Source organism: Lotus japonicus, chromosome 1 (assembly GCF_012489685.1).
Source record: "Lotus japonicus ecotype B-129 chromosome 1, LjGifu_v1.2".
Lineage (NCBI taxonomy): Eukaryota > Viridiplantae > Streptophyta > Magnoliopsida > Fabales > Fabaceae > Lotus > Lotus japonicus.
In genome coordinates, this window is record NC_080041.1 from 91,865,661 (window position 1) to 91,882,107 (window position 16,447).

The 16,447-nt window shown below is 37.6% G+C and overlaps 1 protein-coding gene across 1 annotated transcript; it reads right to left on the reverse strand.

Annotated features, from left to right (window-relative positions):
* Positions 1-360: 360 nt before the first annotated feature.
* LOC130727779 (protein WALLS ARE THIN 1-like) lies at positions 361-4,189 on the reverse strand. The gene is made up of 6 exons (XM_057579024.1): positions 3,873-4,189; positions 3,676-3,738; positions 3,343-3,459; positions 2,486-2,921; positions 1,828-1,979; positions 361-896 (listed from the first exon to the last, which is right to left on the reverse strand). The coding sequence occupies exons 1-6, from the start codon at positions 4,094-4,096 to the stop codon at positions 707-709; spliced, it is 1,182 nt and encodes a 393-aa protein (XP_057435007.1). The 5' UTR covers positions 4,097-4,189; the 3' UTR covers positions 361-706.
* Between the last annotated feature and the right edge of the window lie 12,258 nt (positions 4,190-16,447).

Consider the following 16,447-nt stretch of genomic DNA (forward strand, 5'->3'; position numbering starts at 1 on the left):
TCGTTATCCCCTTAATTTATTCCACGTGAGACTTGTTTTGTCTCAACATTATCATTTGAGACATCTACTAGTGGGTGTAGTTATTTGTGCTTGGGATTATACCAGCATACACCTCATTAAGTAGTCGTCTTCAAACTTGAGCAATGATGGAAAATTAGAGATCATATTGATCAAATCCAACCGAAATGATGATCCCATTTGAGCATGACAATTATGACTTATCACAACCTTCATGCTTGTCCAGCTTTTGAAACAATTTAACAATTCACGTCTGAAAAATCATGACAGTCTCTGTCACCTAATTACCTTCCCACCCATCACCCATGTCATAATGATCTCTAGCATCGACAGTATTGACCATAGCTTAAATAATCTCTTTTTGTAAATCAAACCATTAATTAACATATAATTAAAGCACAATGGGATTTCAGAAGTGATCACATGTATCGATCATTCTAAACATTCCCATAAAATAAACCTTAATCTAATGTCCTAGTAAGAAAGCATCTGAATCAATTAACCAGAAACCAAAAGCAGGACAAGATGAAAACCCTTTCATACATGCACACACAAGCTTCCTGACATAGGGTAGTAGTAATGTATAACTGATATCGTTTTTTTCTGATCTTCTCTTGTTACTTTCTTTTCACTGTCCAAGAAAATGCTTGCTCAACCAGATTGAAGTTATTAGCTATGATTTTCATGATTAGACATTTTCCGTTGATGAAGGGAGAAGAGGCTGAGTAAGTGATGTTTTGGCATGACTTGCGGATCTGATGCTGCTATGCTCCGGAGTGGACATGATCGCTGCATGTTCCATAGCAAACTTCCTCTCTGCGTTTTTACCCCACAAGACTAGGTATAGTCCCACAACGATCAATATTGCCCCAATGATCCTATAACATCATATATAAAGTAAAAAGTTTGTCAACACCTCATATTCCAGAGAAAAATATAAATGCTTTTGAGTTTGATATGCAGACACACTCTGCATTCACGGGATCAAGAAATCTGAATTGTCTAATTAAGATTGATTGATTCAGATTTTCTCATCAAGATTAAACAGTATACATGTTTTAAATTTGAACCAATGGATCATAATCAAACGACTCATATTAACGGTTAAATTAAGGAAACCTTACTTGAAATTCATTTTCATCTATAATATATTGCATATATTATCTCTTTCTTCTCTTACTTTTTCACTAGGATGTACATGAATAATCTTCAAATTAAAAGATGGATGAAAAAATAATGAAAAAAATGAGTGTGAATTTTGACAAAAGAGTGGATCTCAAATTGGCATCCACCAATAAAGGCATTTATCAATCAAATTTTAAGCAATTCTTTTTCTCTTTTGAAATAAAAAGTAGTGTAAAGCAAAAAAGTGCAAAACAAGAAAAAAGTAATCTTTTAAAGCATTTTTTAACCCATGAAGGTGGAATTAATCATTAAAAGAAAAAAAAAGGTGTTCATTCGTGTGTCATAGCCTTTCGCATTTGCGTCAGTCCTCACTGAAAGGGTTCAAACCTTGCCTTATCTCTAGCTTCCTTGCTGTTTAATTTAGTGGTTTTTCATTTGTCGTTTTCAAAATGGTGCAAGAAAGAGTACCCTTCATCTCTTGGATGCTTCTCAATATTATTAGCTTTATATATAAAGTTAATTATAAGTGGATAGTCAAAGTTATCAAGCAGGGAAAATTAAATTTTAATTAAGTGAGTGGAGATAATTATGTGAAAAAAGGAGATTAAAAAGTAAACAACTAGAATTAAGAAAAAAGAGAGAAAATTAAGAGGATAATTAAGGTGGATATATAGGACTCATTACCCTCCCAAGTAGAACTCTTCGCCTAAAGCAAGGGAAGCCATAATAGCGACAACAAGAGTCTGAACAGGTTGATACACCGCCACAAACACAGGGCCACCTCTGTCAATGCACCATATCTGTACAGCGAAGGCAATTCCAGATGCCACCACTCCCTGCATGCAATGTTTACATTATAAAATTAATTTTCAAACTCAATTTTAAAAAGTTCATCAATTCTCCTCTCTCACGTATATTTCATTGTCAACAACACACGCACAAACACACGCCTACCATTATATCTCACTCACTACATTATTGCTTAACAACTTCCATAATACATATCATATCACATCTTAGACGCATATGCATAAACAGCTATAGCCAAACTGTGTCTACTTTAAGAACTTTATTTTTATTAGAAGGTGACCAGCTTTCTTCATTCCCCTATGAAGTTAGGCTGGGAACATCTCGTGTGTTCACATATCATAGTACAATGTGAATGAACTTTAATATCCGAACATTTATTTACAAATTACAATGACCTCATCTACAATTTTAATTATGTAGTCAAAATTAATTTTGAAGAAAAGCTTCTGAAAGTAGTTTTTGCATGTCAAAATCAACTACAAAAAAAAATTGATTCAAATATGTTATTAGTATGATAAGTAGTTATACTAACCGCATACAAAATAGTGAAAACTTCTCCACCAGAATGGAAGATCCAAGCTTGAGCATCTCTTTCAACAATCAAAGCAATAACAAGGAATTGGATGAGTCCAAAGAAACATGTATAGGAAGTGACAGAGAGGCGTGCCGGGTACTTCTTAAGGATGGGCGCTTGCAGGACAAGCCAACCGGACCACGACAAGCAGTGTCCGATGAGGTAGAGGCATCCAAGGGTCCAATTTTTGCCATTAGCATCTCCTAGTGAGAGTGAGACTGAGCCAAGTAACTGTGTCTGTGGATGTGGGGTGATGATGCTGTTGAGAGGTGGAACCGGGCTGTATATGGTTGGACCCTTGTAGAGTGTGATCACACTTGCCCCGATAACACAGAACACCGTTCCCGCCACCTTGGCTATCCCATCTTTTCGGTTTAACCGCACTTGCTCTATCCTGAAATTGTAATTCTAATTTATGTAAGTGGACATTTGCTTTCAAAATTTGCACATAATAAAAGTCACTATACATGCTTAGAATCATGATGAGTGTTTGGTTTCACGATTTTCACATAATTCGAAACATGTTTAATCTGAAACTATCATAAAGCTTCTAACAAAACATAAGTGATTCTAAAGTGAACCAAACATGTTATAACTATCTGACAGTATGTTTGAATCATTTTTTTTTTCCTGAAATCAATTCCGGCATGCACGCACCCAAAAGGTAGTCCGATAATTTTTTTCATGCGAAATTGATTTTAGCTTGAGAATCGGTTGTAGAAGAATTTTCAAAAATGTTATCGTACATGGAGACTGAGGCATGTATAACCTAGTTAACGGCTGAAGAACAAGTAATTTAGTAATAAAGGGCTTGCCTGAGTATAGCTGCCATGAGAAATGTGATGGCTGGGACAGAGTTCTGTATGGCCGATGCAAAGGTTGGGGATGTGTTGTCCAACCCAAGCAAGTAGAAACCTTGGTTTGCTGTAATCCTGTATGTGCAATGCAAAATTAATATAAATTATAAGGACCATGACCATCTACTTAAGATAGCTTCTTCACCTTGTGGTTCTCAGCATCAAATCTTTTTTATTTATTTATTTTTTGAAAAAAGACAAAACAGAATGTCTCCCTTGAGCTTTTAGCAATTTCATCTCTCTTTTCAATGATCTAATTTTAATTGTATGTGGTGTAAAAATGGAACATACCCGACAAGGGCCAGAAGAAAGAACTGGAAGAGGAAGTTTAAAGTGATTGCAGGCCTCTCTTTCCTGGACAAAAGTGAAAGAAATTAACATTAGTTGCAAATTAATCAAGCAAACTGTTGCTAACATTAGCAATTTTGTCCACTTTATGTGTGTCAATTGTATATATGAATTGATTTGTTAGAGGATGTAGCACTAACTTTTCCAAGAAGTAAGCAAAAGGAAGGAGAAGAAGTAAAGCAATGATGTTTCTGTAGACTGGGAAAACAAGTTTGCTAATGCCCATGTTAAGGGCAGCTCTTGAGACAACATGGAAGCCAGCATAGCCAAATTGCAGGGCCAGCATGGCTCCATGCAGCTGAAGCCGTTCAGGGACAGAGCACCACATTCTGCCGGAAGAGGCTGAGCCTGCAGAATCAGCCATTGGATTCGACCTAATTAAGCAAATAATTGAGGTCTAGCTAGCTAGATGCTAGTCTAGTTAATTGGTTAAGGGAGGAATGAAGAGGAGATAGAAGAGTGAGGGTATAAATATTGTGAAGAGAGAGTATAGAAGCAATGGGGATGACCCACAATAACTGTTGGTACCCTTCAAATGTTTTTGCTTGTCTCCCACATTCTTTTCTTTGATATTCCACCCTTCACAAACACAACCCCAATCGCACTTGGATTATAAACTACTTCAAATTCAATAAAAGAGAGCTAGCTAAGATAGAGCAAGTAATCATGATCCATGAGCTTGAGCAAGCCTAAAAGAGGGGAATTTCTAACAGATTATACTTTTTTAGAAAACTAGTGTTGTTTATTAAGTAGTAATTACATAAATTTAAATTCACTACCTAAATGACAATTAAGTCTATAACTAATATTTCTTTTAACAACTGAAGAGAAACTACATTAAGCCGACACAACAACGCTGGTCAGAAACTAAAAGCAAATTCAACTCAGTAGGGGGCAAAGACGACTGTTGGAGAGGAACTAGAAATACAATCCCAATGAGGTTAGCTTATCAACACACAAATTAGTCGCTCGACGGATATGCCGGAAGAAGACACGCCAAGGGTGAGTAGTAATTGCAACAATCTCTCCCAACACAGCTGCCAAGTGAGAAGACATAGCCAGGGCCTTCAACATCCTAATATCATCCAACAAACCACTCCCACAAACTATAGCCAAATCTCAAGCTAAGAGAAGACCATGCTTGATGGCCAAAAGCTTAGTAGAGAACACAAGAGTCAGTGGCCCGAAAAACCTCCCAACCAAGTGGCGGAAGTATTGAGAAGCAGGTCATGACCGTAACCAATCTGCTTATTGTGCAGCTTAAAATATAACTAATGTTTTTTGAGTTATCGATTAGAGTTGTAATTTATAATTTTAATACTAAATATAGACTTCATTTAAATGACTAAAATTGATGTAAAAATTACATGTGAACATTTATACTTGATTAGAATGTGAACATTTATACTTGATTAGAATTGTCACAAGGGGAAAAATATTTTAAAAATACTATATGACGTCATAACAACTATTTTTAGTGAAACAAAATTTTTTAGGGACTAAAGAACATCTTTTATTCGGGTTCAAGACCAAAAACATATTTAGCTAATGTAAATTAAAAAATACTATCAATAATCTCTTTTCAACATTCTCGTCAAAATTCTCATATGAATTGATTGAAATTCAAGCAAGATACCGAAGTATATTAAAAATGAGACGCACATGAATTTAAGTAAATTAATAGAAGTTTTAGAAAAAAAAATATATTACTAGCACGGCCTATAAAAATTATATCCAATTTCAATTTTGAGAGAAGATATATACATGCGTCATTGTTATATATTCTTGTGAATTAAACAGTTTCCGTTAGACACCATGCTTAATGATGAAAGTTGAGCAATGGCGGAGCCGCCATTGATAGATAGCGCGCACGAGTGGAGTGGTGGACACCCCATGCGTTCCCATCCCAATGAAAATCTAAACCCCACCACATTCCCCTAATGTCTTTTTTTCCCATTCATTAATAAGTTATTATACAGTGTGTAGCCTATGAATGCTCCAATGAAGTCCTTATTTTGGGACCTTAAAATAAGATCCGGATCTTATTATATTCCATCATTAGAGCTATCCTACATGGGATAAGAGCATCTTTATCCATCACATTCACTAAAGTGTCTACACTTCATTTTTTACAATTTTTCATAGTGCCACATCATCTAAACCACTTACTAATTTTTTACTCTAACAAAAAAACTCTTAAAAGTTTCTCTTGTAGACCTCACAATCAACTACATACTTTGAGTGATTAAATGATAAGTAAATATAATAATATTTTATATGAACATATTTATGAGAGACACATGAGAGAGAAGTGTCTACACTACCACACCCAAATTAGACATGGTGGAAGAATAGTTAAGATGGTATGAGACACTAGTGGGAGAGTCTCTTTTGTGTGAGACATTCCCATTGGAGATGCTCTAAGATCTTAGCAAAAGCTAAGATTCGTGTCTTAACTCAGGTACTCTCAAATGTTGAATCTTAAATAAAATAATATTTTTTTCTCTCATCTTTAATACCATAACCAAAGTGAAAATTAGGGAGAGAAATAAATAATATAAATATATTGGGTACTGTGGGCCAGTCAAAAGTAAAATAAAATCTCAACCACTAGAGTGAAATGTGCATGAAGACCTTATGGGTGTCTTAAATCCTATGTGACAATTTGGGCCCACAAAAATTGAGTTAAGTCCCAAAATAAGTTCCTACTATTTGAGATGCTCTTATACATTTTAATTATATGAAGGGCAGTTTTAGACATATAAATAGATACATGAACTCTTTAAACATTTAGTTCATAATTTGATCTCTAGGTAGTATGAATAGATAAAGATTTATTAATTGGAAAAGACTTTTCCGCTCACCGTGATCTATGAGTCTTGAATAGATTAGTCTTATGACAGACCATCATAGAAATAAATATGTTAGCCTAAAAAAAGTTTGTGTGCTTCTTTTCTCTTAACACTCTATTTAAAAATCACAAAGCCATACCACGTATATTGTATATACAGAAATTTTGCAGTCACTACTTCCACTGCTATAATCAAATGGTTTAAAATGAAGTGTTCCACTTCCAAAGTTAGCATAATATGCGGACTAGTTGCTAAAATGAACCTCCTCAGTCCTCACTTTTAACAGACATGATACCCCTTACAACCCTTTTAAAATGCCATTACCATCCTTCAAAACTTTAAAGGATAAAGTGATCAAGATTTTTTTAGTTTAGATCACATGTATCATAATCTTGTTTGAGTCGGGTTGAACGTGTATGAACGGTAAAATATTTTCTACAAAGTATTTAATGGAATTGTATTTATAAGAAGAGAATTCAAATTTGAACTTAAGTAACTCTGTATCACTTGAATTACGTGTTTGGTGATAAAAGTGATTAAGATTGATATATCTTCCATGAAATCTTTAATTATTTGATAAAAAAATTGAGTCAGGGTACATGTAATCTGACAGACATGCTAGCTTTACTATAATTGCATTCATTATATGACAAAAGCTAGTTAGCTGGGTGGAGACGGTCTGACCCGGCCTGCATGAACCGGTCGGACACCACCCTGACCAAACCAGTTGGGGTCTTAATTGCGTTTCCACAAACTTGACTCACTCATCACTTTTTGGCTCGCATGAGTACACAGTTGACAGCTAAACTTCAGATTTTGTGTGCACGAGAGAATCTTCATCACACCAGCTCTTGGATCGATTTGTTTGACTCATCTTGCCCCAATTTCCACCTTCTCTTCTCTGCTGGGCATTTTGTTTTTAAGCTCTGCCTTCTCACTCTCTCTGAATAATTGCACTATCTTTAATGTAATATATTAGAGAAGTATGTAGAGGAAACTTGGATTCCTTAAAAATATTAATTTGGATTCTATTCTTGAATATGTGGGGAAAAAACATTATTCAAAAGAATCCTACTTTGAGGATATATATATAATAGGCAAGAAAGAAATTAAGAAGGATTATTTTAACCAAGAGAACAACTAAGGAAAATTAAAAATAAAAGTAATGGTGAACCAAAACACAATTTTTTACTGAAGCTAATTAGTGTTGGTTTTAATTAAGTTAACATCGGTTATGACATATGCTAAAATCATTGGTTAATGTAGTGTCTATCGTTGTTAGACAAATAGCAGCTGTTGTGAACTAACTCTACATTCATCAACTATATTACTATATATTAGTGTCACGTGTATATGACCCACTTCATGGCTAGAAATGTTAGGGTCACCTAGACCAACGCTAAAAGTCATAGATTTCAACGCTCAGGCTTCCTTATAAGCCTCTCTCTACCATATTCCAAACATTATTTTCTCTCTTTTCTTCCTCTGCCCTCTCCTTGGTATGTCACTCTCTGCCTTGTTTGGTGCCATTTTCCCTGCTTCGCTACTCCTCTTCGTCACCTTCCTCCACCGCCCATTGCCCCTCACCCTCACTATGAGCTGCCCTCGTCCCTTATCCTCTGTCATTGTCTCGTACCCTACCTCCAACCCTCACCAGCCCTCCGGTCAAGCTACCCTCACCTTCTCCCTCTTCATCTGCCACCCTCACTCTCTCCAGCCACCCCACTCTCTCTACTTCATTGTTGCACCATGCCGCTCCCTTCTACTGCCCTATTGTTGCACTGTTGTCGTCTTACTCCCATTGTTGGGCGATGCCCATTATGGTGAGTCGCCCCACTATCGTCGTCTGACTATCGCGTTGTAACTGTGTTCACTACCTTATGTCGGGTTTAATGGTATATATTAGTCTCATTTGATTAACTTTTTTATGATAAGTACTCAATTTGAGTGTTTTATTTGTTGATAATGAGTTTAATTTTGCTGACTTTTAGGAATTATATTTTGTTAGGTTATGTCTGTTTGTAATAAATGTATTGAATAGAATATGTTACAGATTTGTTTACGAAAATGGAATTCGTGATTAAAGTCGAATTGGCACAATACGCCTTAATTTAAAAATGATTTCTGAGTCTTAATATTCTTAACACATTTTGAATGCCAATTTGTTTGAGTTTTGTTTTGCTAGGTTGCCAAAGTATAAGCAAAGTAGCTTATCCTTGGGCAATAAAATGCTAATTATCCAGTCTTAGTCGTCTGATTAAAATTGATGTTAAGGTGTTTTTTTTATATTTGGATTCCCTTCAATAGGAGAACTCATGCATTCAAGCCTTCAAACATTGATGTTAAGGTGTCTTTTTATATTTGGATTCCCTTCAATAGGAGGACTCTTGCATTCAAGCTAGCTAGCCTTCAAACATTTTAGTTGTCTCATGTCTGATCAAAATTTAAATTTTGAGTTACTACAAATCAAACCTGGTTCTCTTTGGTATGATTGGAATCTGGGCAACGACCTTTTTCCTTCACCAATTCGTCACAGAAATCATAATTTTCTTAGATGATTAAGGTTAACTTTCTTTGCACTAGCTTATGCCAACTTAATAATGAAAGAGACGCAGCATGCAGTCCGTTAATATACATTACATTATTAGCATGTAATAATAATGTTACAATGAAGCACATAATATCTACTAACTGTGAATTCCACGCATATGTTGGCTAATTTAAGAAATTTTCATGACAAAATGTCAAACAGCGATGATTAAAATGTTGAAAAATAAGGAATTGAAAATGGAATCAAATCAATTACGTAATTCATCCCAGTGACTCTATTCCCCCATACCCGAACATGGTTTTGAGAAGCTTGAGTACATATCGATAGCTACTAATTAATGTGCGTTTCTACAATAGCATCATTGCCTATACTATACTATCTTTGTATCAATTTCTGAAAATGAGAAGCTACATAAATTTCTCCTATTAATTTTAATTTCAAAATCAATCATAGGAAATAATTCCAAACAAACACTTAAGCTAGGAAAAACTACTTAAGTTTCAAATTCGAACTTTGTGGGTGAATTAAAACTTTATTGAAAGAGTTAGCCCTACCACAATGAAAATATATATATTTTTGGCTCGAATATGATTGCTTACATGAAAAATACACGTAAGGAAAAGAGAAAAGAAAAATCTAGTTCCCATCGATCAGTGGCTTGCTTGTGCTCTTTAGGTCATATTGCTGATGTTTAGTCACCTTCAATATGGGGATTTTTAGTAGTTTTGATAGAGTGCATAATAGAATGCATATGCATGTACTAAGAAAGTTGTAAGACCAGCTTTTGGACCCTAGCTATGCAAAAGTTGAGCCTCTTAGACTAGTCTTGGATGGATACACCTTAGCTAGCCTTTAATTATAAGCTGCCGATCGAGTCAATGAAAGAGACGCCCAATAATATTTCTCATTCATTGAATTAGACATTAGTTATGATCCGTTAAAACAGATGTTAGCACTCATTTTAAACCAAAAATAATTATACATATTTTTTCTCATGGATTGAGATGAATATATTTTCACCTTAGTTCAACTCATATTCAAACACATATGAAAGTAACGAAACAATTTGTATTAATCAATGATGGGATATGTATAAAATGTATATAACAAAAAGAAAAACTAAATATTCATGATATTTATCTTTTGGGGGTGAATGCATAGAGGAGAGACGGACCTAAAATTAACTTTTTTGGATAGATAGAGATATGAAAGGGAGTGCACAACAGAAGAGCCTAAATCAGAAAACCTCAATTGTAGCAAAGGGGTTCTGCGTCAATTATCACATTGATCATATTGGTATTAGAATATGCGCGCTTGATCATGAATTGAAATAAAATTGATGGATATCATTCAGTTATAGGTGACCCACAGTAACTGTTACCTTTGCAAATTAATCAACCAAAGCTGGTTGAGAGCTAACTAGAAATTAAAGTGAAACAAATAGTTTTCCCCAGAAAAGGAAAAAGCTTGGAATTTTCGGTATGGGCTCTTAATTATAAAATAAAAATATATATAACTTGAAATTAATTTCTATGTACCGACGGTGTAAAAAGTTTTACACCATCATTCAATCACATCTCTCTATTTTGTTAGCTCACCATTTTCTATTTTAGATATTGTTAAATTCAAAATTAATTGTGAGCTAACAAAATAAAGGGATGTGATTGAATGATGGTGTAAAACTTATCTACACCGTCGGTGCATAGAAATTAATCTCATATAACTTTTAGCATTTTCCAACTTTCAAATAATTAGAGTTAAAGACCAAACTAAAATAAAAGACTGTATAGGGTGAGACATTTTTCTTGTCGTTAATGATAAGTCCTTTTATCTTCCAAGAAGGATATACGCTCAAGCATGCATAGAATATCCTCAACGGGCAGGGTTTATATATAAAATCATTAGGCCGGCGTGTTAATAAGTAATAAACAAAGCTTTTTTTTTTTGGTACATCGAAAATCAATAATAATCAAAGCTTATGTGAATATGTGATAATTGTTTCCACAAATTATGTCTATATTTGGATATACGATAAAAAATTATAATGAGCAAAAATCATTGTGGTCAGTAACAATTTCCCTTGACTTTTATTTCTATCCATGATAATTTTGGTTTCATCTTGGTTTTCTATCATGTACCTATATAATTGATAATGGTGTCATACAATTATATTTCCTCAATGAAAACCTATTATTCTGTCACTGTTCAACGTGTCTCTCTCATCGTTTATTAGGCAATCCACGTTCATGGGAGTGGTAGAGTCCTCAAATATATATTTTCCATTGTCTTTAAAGTGGTAGAAGGGTCCCAGAAATGGGACAGCTAACCCACCAACGCCCTCCATGCAAGGTCTACTTGAAGTTGATATATCTTTAATTTGCCCAATTTTGATGAGAAAGATGGTAATGGAATCTAAATTTGAGTATGAAAAAAGCTAGCAAGGACGTTGCTGCAAAAAAATCTCCTAAAGCTGGAGACAAATTAAAGAAGATTCCTAGTTTGATTGCACGATAGAAGAGGCATGGTGGAGTGACCATTCATGTTTCTACTCTATAGTCTTTGCTGCTCAGTGTTCACATTCAAACTCCACTTGATGTTGCATGTCCTTACTTTAATATGGTGATATACATGCAACTGCACCAGATGCAACCCAAAGTCTCTAATCAGGATATATCAACTAATTAATCTTTTGTCATTGCAAAGCCCCCATGCAACTTGACGTGTTGACTCTAGTTAAGACACTTAATGATCAGCATACTAAATCCTTATCCAATCATAGATGTAGTTAAACATTAGTAATAAACAAGATTTATACTGCCTTGGTTTCATAAGAGAAAAAAATATCAATTTAAAACTGATCCATCAATGAACCGTGTCTTGAAGCAGTAACATATTTTGTCAAAATAGAGTACAAGTTATTTACAATTTTTCTGAACTGTATCAAAATCAATTTGCAAAGAAACACAATTTTTTCTTTAAAATAAATCAATTATTATGATTAGCACACAATTTAAATTCTTAATATAATAGATTTTTTTTTCACCGAAAAATATCCAAAATTTCATCAATCCATCATTCCATCAAACTTTATCGGGTAAATAGCCAAGTTGGTCCCTAAATGTGTCAGCCGCCTTCACATTAGTCCTAAATTTCTAAAATGCCTCTCATGGTCCCTGAATGTGGCAAAACACCTTCACGGTAGTCCTTGGGTTAAAAAATGTTGACGGACGTTAACGGAATGCGGACGTGTAATTTTTTTTTTTTTGTCAGTGGTGAAACTTATGTGACATTTGAACCTAGAAAATAATGAAAAATAGTTAAATAAATAAAAAAAAACCTGTGTATTAAATCATAATAAATGAAGGCACATTGGTTCAAATCACTCCCAAGATATAAACTTCCTTAATCAACAAATTAAAAAAGGTAGAAAATAGCAAACTTGAATCCAGTTGTGGGAACAAAATTCATGACTTTCAAAAAAAAAAAAAAACAAAATTCATGGGAAGAAATACCCAATTAACCATACAAGAAGGCCAATTCCTATTCTTTGCAACTTTGAGAAATACCCAAAGAAATTCGTTGCCTGTTATTACATCAAAACTTGAGAGAGAAGTGATAGACTAGAATATTCTCCTGTAATTTTCCTGTAATTATGTTGGGTCATAATTAGGTAGTTGACCATACATTATATTTCTTGTATATATAATATTCACATATCAATGAGAAAGGTACCCAATCAATTTCTCACATGGTATCAGCAGTCAATTTTTTATTCCAAAAAAAAAAAAAAAATAACCTAATTTCCTTTTCTTTTCCTCTATTTCTTTGACTGGTCTCCTCCTAGCAGCCGGCCCTTCCTCTCCCCGCGCCGCAGCTACGCCGCGCCGCCAGCCTCCTCGCCGCGCCACCGCGCCGCCCGACGCTGTGAGTTCCCGTCCGGATCGACCAAGACCCGCGACCCACGACCCACGTCGTGCCTGCTCGCGTCTGTCTCTCTCGGTTCCTGCCCGCGTCTGTCTTCCTCTCTCTCGCGCGACCACCGCGCGCCGCCGGCTGTTCCACCTTCCTCCTCAGCCCGAGCGCCCGTGCCCCTGCACCCCGCGCACCACTGCAGCTTCCTCTGACCAGCAACGCTGCAACCTCCTCTGACCCGCGACCCGTGCCCTTGCACCGCGAGCCCGCCCCTAAGATCCAGGTTCTCCCCACCGTTCCCTTCTCCTTCGGAACCATGTCAGACTCCGAGACCAGCGCCACCGTCCCCGGCGGATCCACGGCCAAAACCGCCCCCGATGCCAAACAAGCTTTTCACCCCGCGTTCACCGTATCCAACATCAAGAATCACATTCCTATCGTTCTTGAGATGGAAACGGATCAGTATGGCACTTGGGCGGAATTGTTTCGCATTCATGCAGATTCCCACAAGGTTCTTCATCATATTGAACCTCCCACAGGGAAGGCACCATCGCCTCCGGCCACCGATGATGAGAAGGACTTATGGAACACTCTTGACAAAAAGGTCCTTCAATGGATTTACTCAACTATTTCCATTGACCTTTTGACCACCATTCTTGTACCCGGTTCAACCGCTATGAGAGCTTGGAATGATCTGAGAGACATTTCTCAGGACAATCAAAATGCTCGTGCTGTGACTCTTGAACAAGAGTTTTCTACTACACGCATAGATAGCTTTCCCAATGTTTCTGCTTACTGCCAACGTCTCAAGAAGCTCTCTGACCAGCTGAAGAATGTTGGTTCTCCTGTCAACAATCATCGTCTGGTTCTTCAGCTGATCTCCGGTCTCTCTGATGCTTATCGTGGTGTTGCTACCCTGATTCGGCAGAGCAATCCGCTTCCTACTTTCAACCAGGCTCGCTCCATGCTTACTTTGGAAGAATCTGGTATGGCAAAGATGGTGAACCATTCCTCTCATGCTGCCATGCACACGTCCCAGCCGAGTCATTCTGATGACTCCTCCCAGAATAACAATCGTCGTTCCAACAACCGTTCTCGTTTCCGTGGAGGTCAGGGTCGTAGCGGAGGTCGTGGTAACCGTGGTGGCTCTCGACCTACTGGTTCCCCAAGTGCACCTAATGCTCCTCCACCGTGGGCATCTTCTTGGCAGCCGCAACCGTATCATGCTTGGCCACAGTGGGGTTATTCCCCGCCGCCGTGGGCTATGCCTCCTTGCCCATATCCCACCGCTCTGTGGCAGCGCCCGACCACTCCTCTGAAGCAACCTGGCATCCTCGGTCAGCGCCCGCAAGCGTATGCCGCTACAACATCCTCTTCCGTCCCTACCGACATAGAGGCTGCCCTGCACACCATGTCTCTCCATCCTCCGGAAGATCAGTGGTATATGGATACTGGAGCGACATCTCACACCACGGCGTCACCAGGTAAACTCTCGTCTTACTCTAATTTTCGTAATTCGAATCAGACTATTATTGTTGGCAGTGGCCATGGGATTCCAATTCACGGTACCGGCACCACAACCATACCCACCTCACATCAACCTCTCACCCTAAACCGTGTTTTGCATGCCCCGCAAATTATTAAAAATTTAGTTTCTGTACGACAACTCACAACAGACAATAATGTCTCTGTCTCATTTGACCCATTTGGTTTCTCTATCTCTGATTTTCAGACGGGGATCCCTCTTCTTCGATGTGACAGCTTCGGCGATCTCTATCCAGTCACCGCTCCCCCCAATTTTGTTGGTCTCATCTCCAGTCTTTGGCATCGTCGACTTGGTCATCCTGGAGCCTCAGTTTTGAATTCCCTTCGCACAAATAAGTTCATTAATAGTGAACCTTTTGATTCATTTGTCGTTTGTGATTCTTGTGTTTTTGGCAAACATGTTAAGTTGTCGTTTTATGATTCTCGAACTACTACATTGATGCCCTTTGATATTATTCACAGTGATTTATGGACATCTCCTGTTCTAAGTTCTACTGGTCATAAGTATTATGTTCTGTTTTTGGATGATTTCACAAACTTCTTGTGGACTTTTCCCATTTCCCGCAAATCACAAGTGTTTGACATGTTTATCTCTCTTATCACGCTTATTCAAACTCAATTTAAGCAACCTGTCAAATGTTTTCAGTGTGACAATGGCGGTGAATATAATAATGAGCTTTTTCGCAAATATTGCACTGATAATGGCCTTGTTTTCCGCTTCTCTTGCCCCCATACCTCTCCTCAGAATGGGAAAGCTGAGCGGAAAATACGGACCATTAACAATATGATTCGCACTATGCTTGCTCATTCTTCTGTTCCTCACATTTTTTGGCCTCATGCACTTGAAATGGCGACTTATCTTTTGAACATTCTGCCTCACAAAACACTCAAGAATCAGTCTCCCACACAATTGCTATATCATCGTACTCCTTCCTATACACACCTTCGGATATTTGGTTGTCTGTGTTATCCTTTGTTTCCTTCTACTACTATACACAAACTACAACCTCGCTCCACTCCGTGTGTCTTTTTGGGTTATCCGTCCAATCATAGAGGCTACAAATGTTTTGATTTGTCGAACAGAAAAATAATAATTTCGCGGCATGTTGTCTTTGACGAGACCCAATTTCCTTTTGCCAACCTCAACCCCCCTCCTCCTCCATCTTATGCTTGTTTGGATGATGACTTCCATCCCTATTTAGTTAATCAGTGGAAGAATCAGTTACACCAGCCTGTTGTCGTTGAGCCAGCCACCTCGGCCCCCAACGTTGCCGACCCACCCACCTCTTCCATTTGTCAACAGCCACTAACTGATTCTATCCCAGCTAGCACTCAGTCCCCGCCCTCAGCACCAACACCACCACAACCACCGCCCCGCCCTAACCCACCTACTAGGACCGTCACCACTCGTAGCATGACAGGTATTGCCAAACCCCGAAAGCTATTCACCCTATCGGCCTCTATATCTGATCCTGCTATCTCTCCTGTTCCCAAGAACCCCAAACTTGCTTTGTCTGACCCGAATTGGCAATCTGCAATGCAATCTGAATTTGATGCGCTTATTAGAAATAAGACGTGGGATTTAGTCCCTCGACCTTGTGATGTTAATATTATTCGTTGCATGTGGATTTTTAGGCATAAGAAGAAATCTGATGGTTCTTTTGAGCGTTACAAAGCTCGTCTTGTAGGTGATGGCAGGTCACAGGTTCCAGGTGTTGATTGTGATGAGACTTTTAGTCCCGTGGTGAAGCCTGCTACAATTCGCACTGTTCTCACCATAGCTCTCTCCAAGTCTTGGCCCATTCATCAACTCGACGTCCAGAATGCCTTTCTTCATGGTGACCTTTATGAGACT

Coding starts and splice junctions, on each gene's coding strand:
- LOC130727779 (XM_057579024.1), bottom strand. CDS start 4,096: ATGGCTGATTCTGCAGGCTCAGCCTCTTCCGGCAGAATGTGGTGCTCT. Junction 3,460..3,675: donor TTTCTTCTGGCCCTTGTCGG/GTATGTTCCATT, acceptor TTGCACATACAG/GATTACAGCAAACCAAGGTT. Junction 1,980..2,485: donor TTTTCACTATTTTGTATGCG/GTTAGTATAACT, acceptor CATTGCATGCAG/GGAGTGGTGGCATCTGGAAT.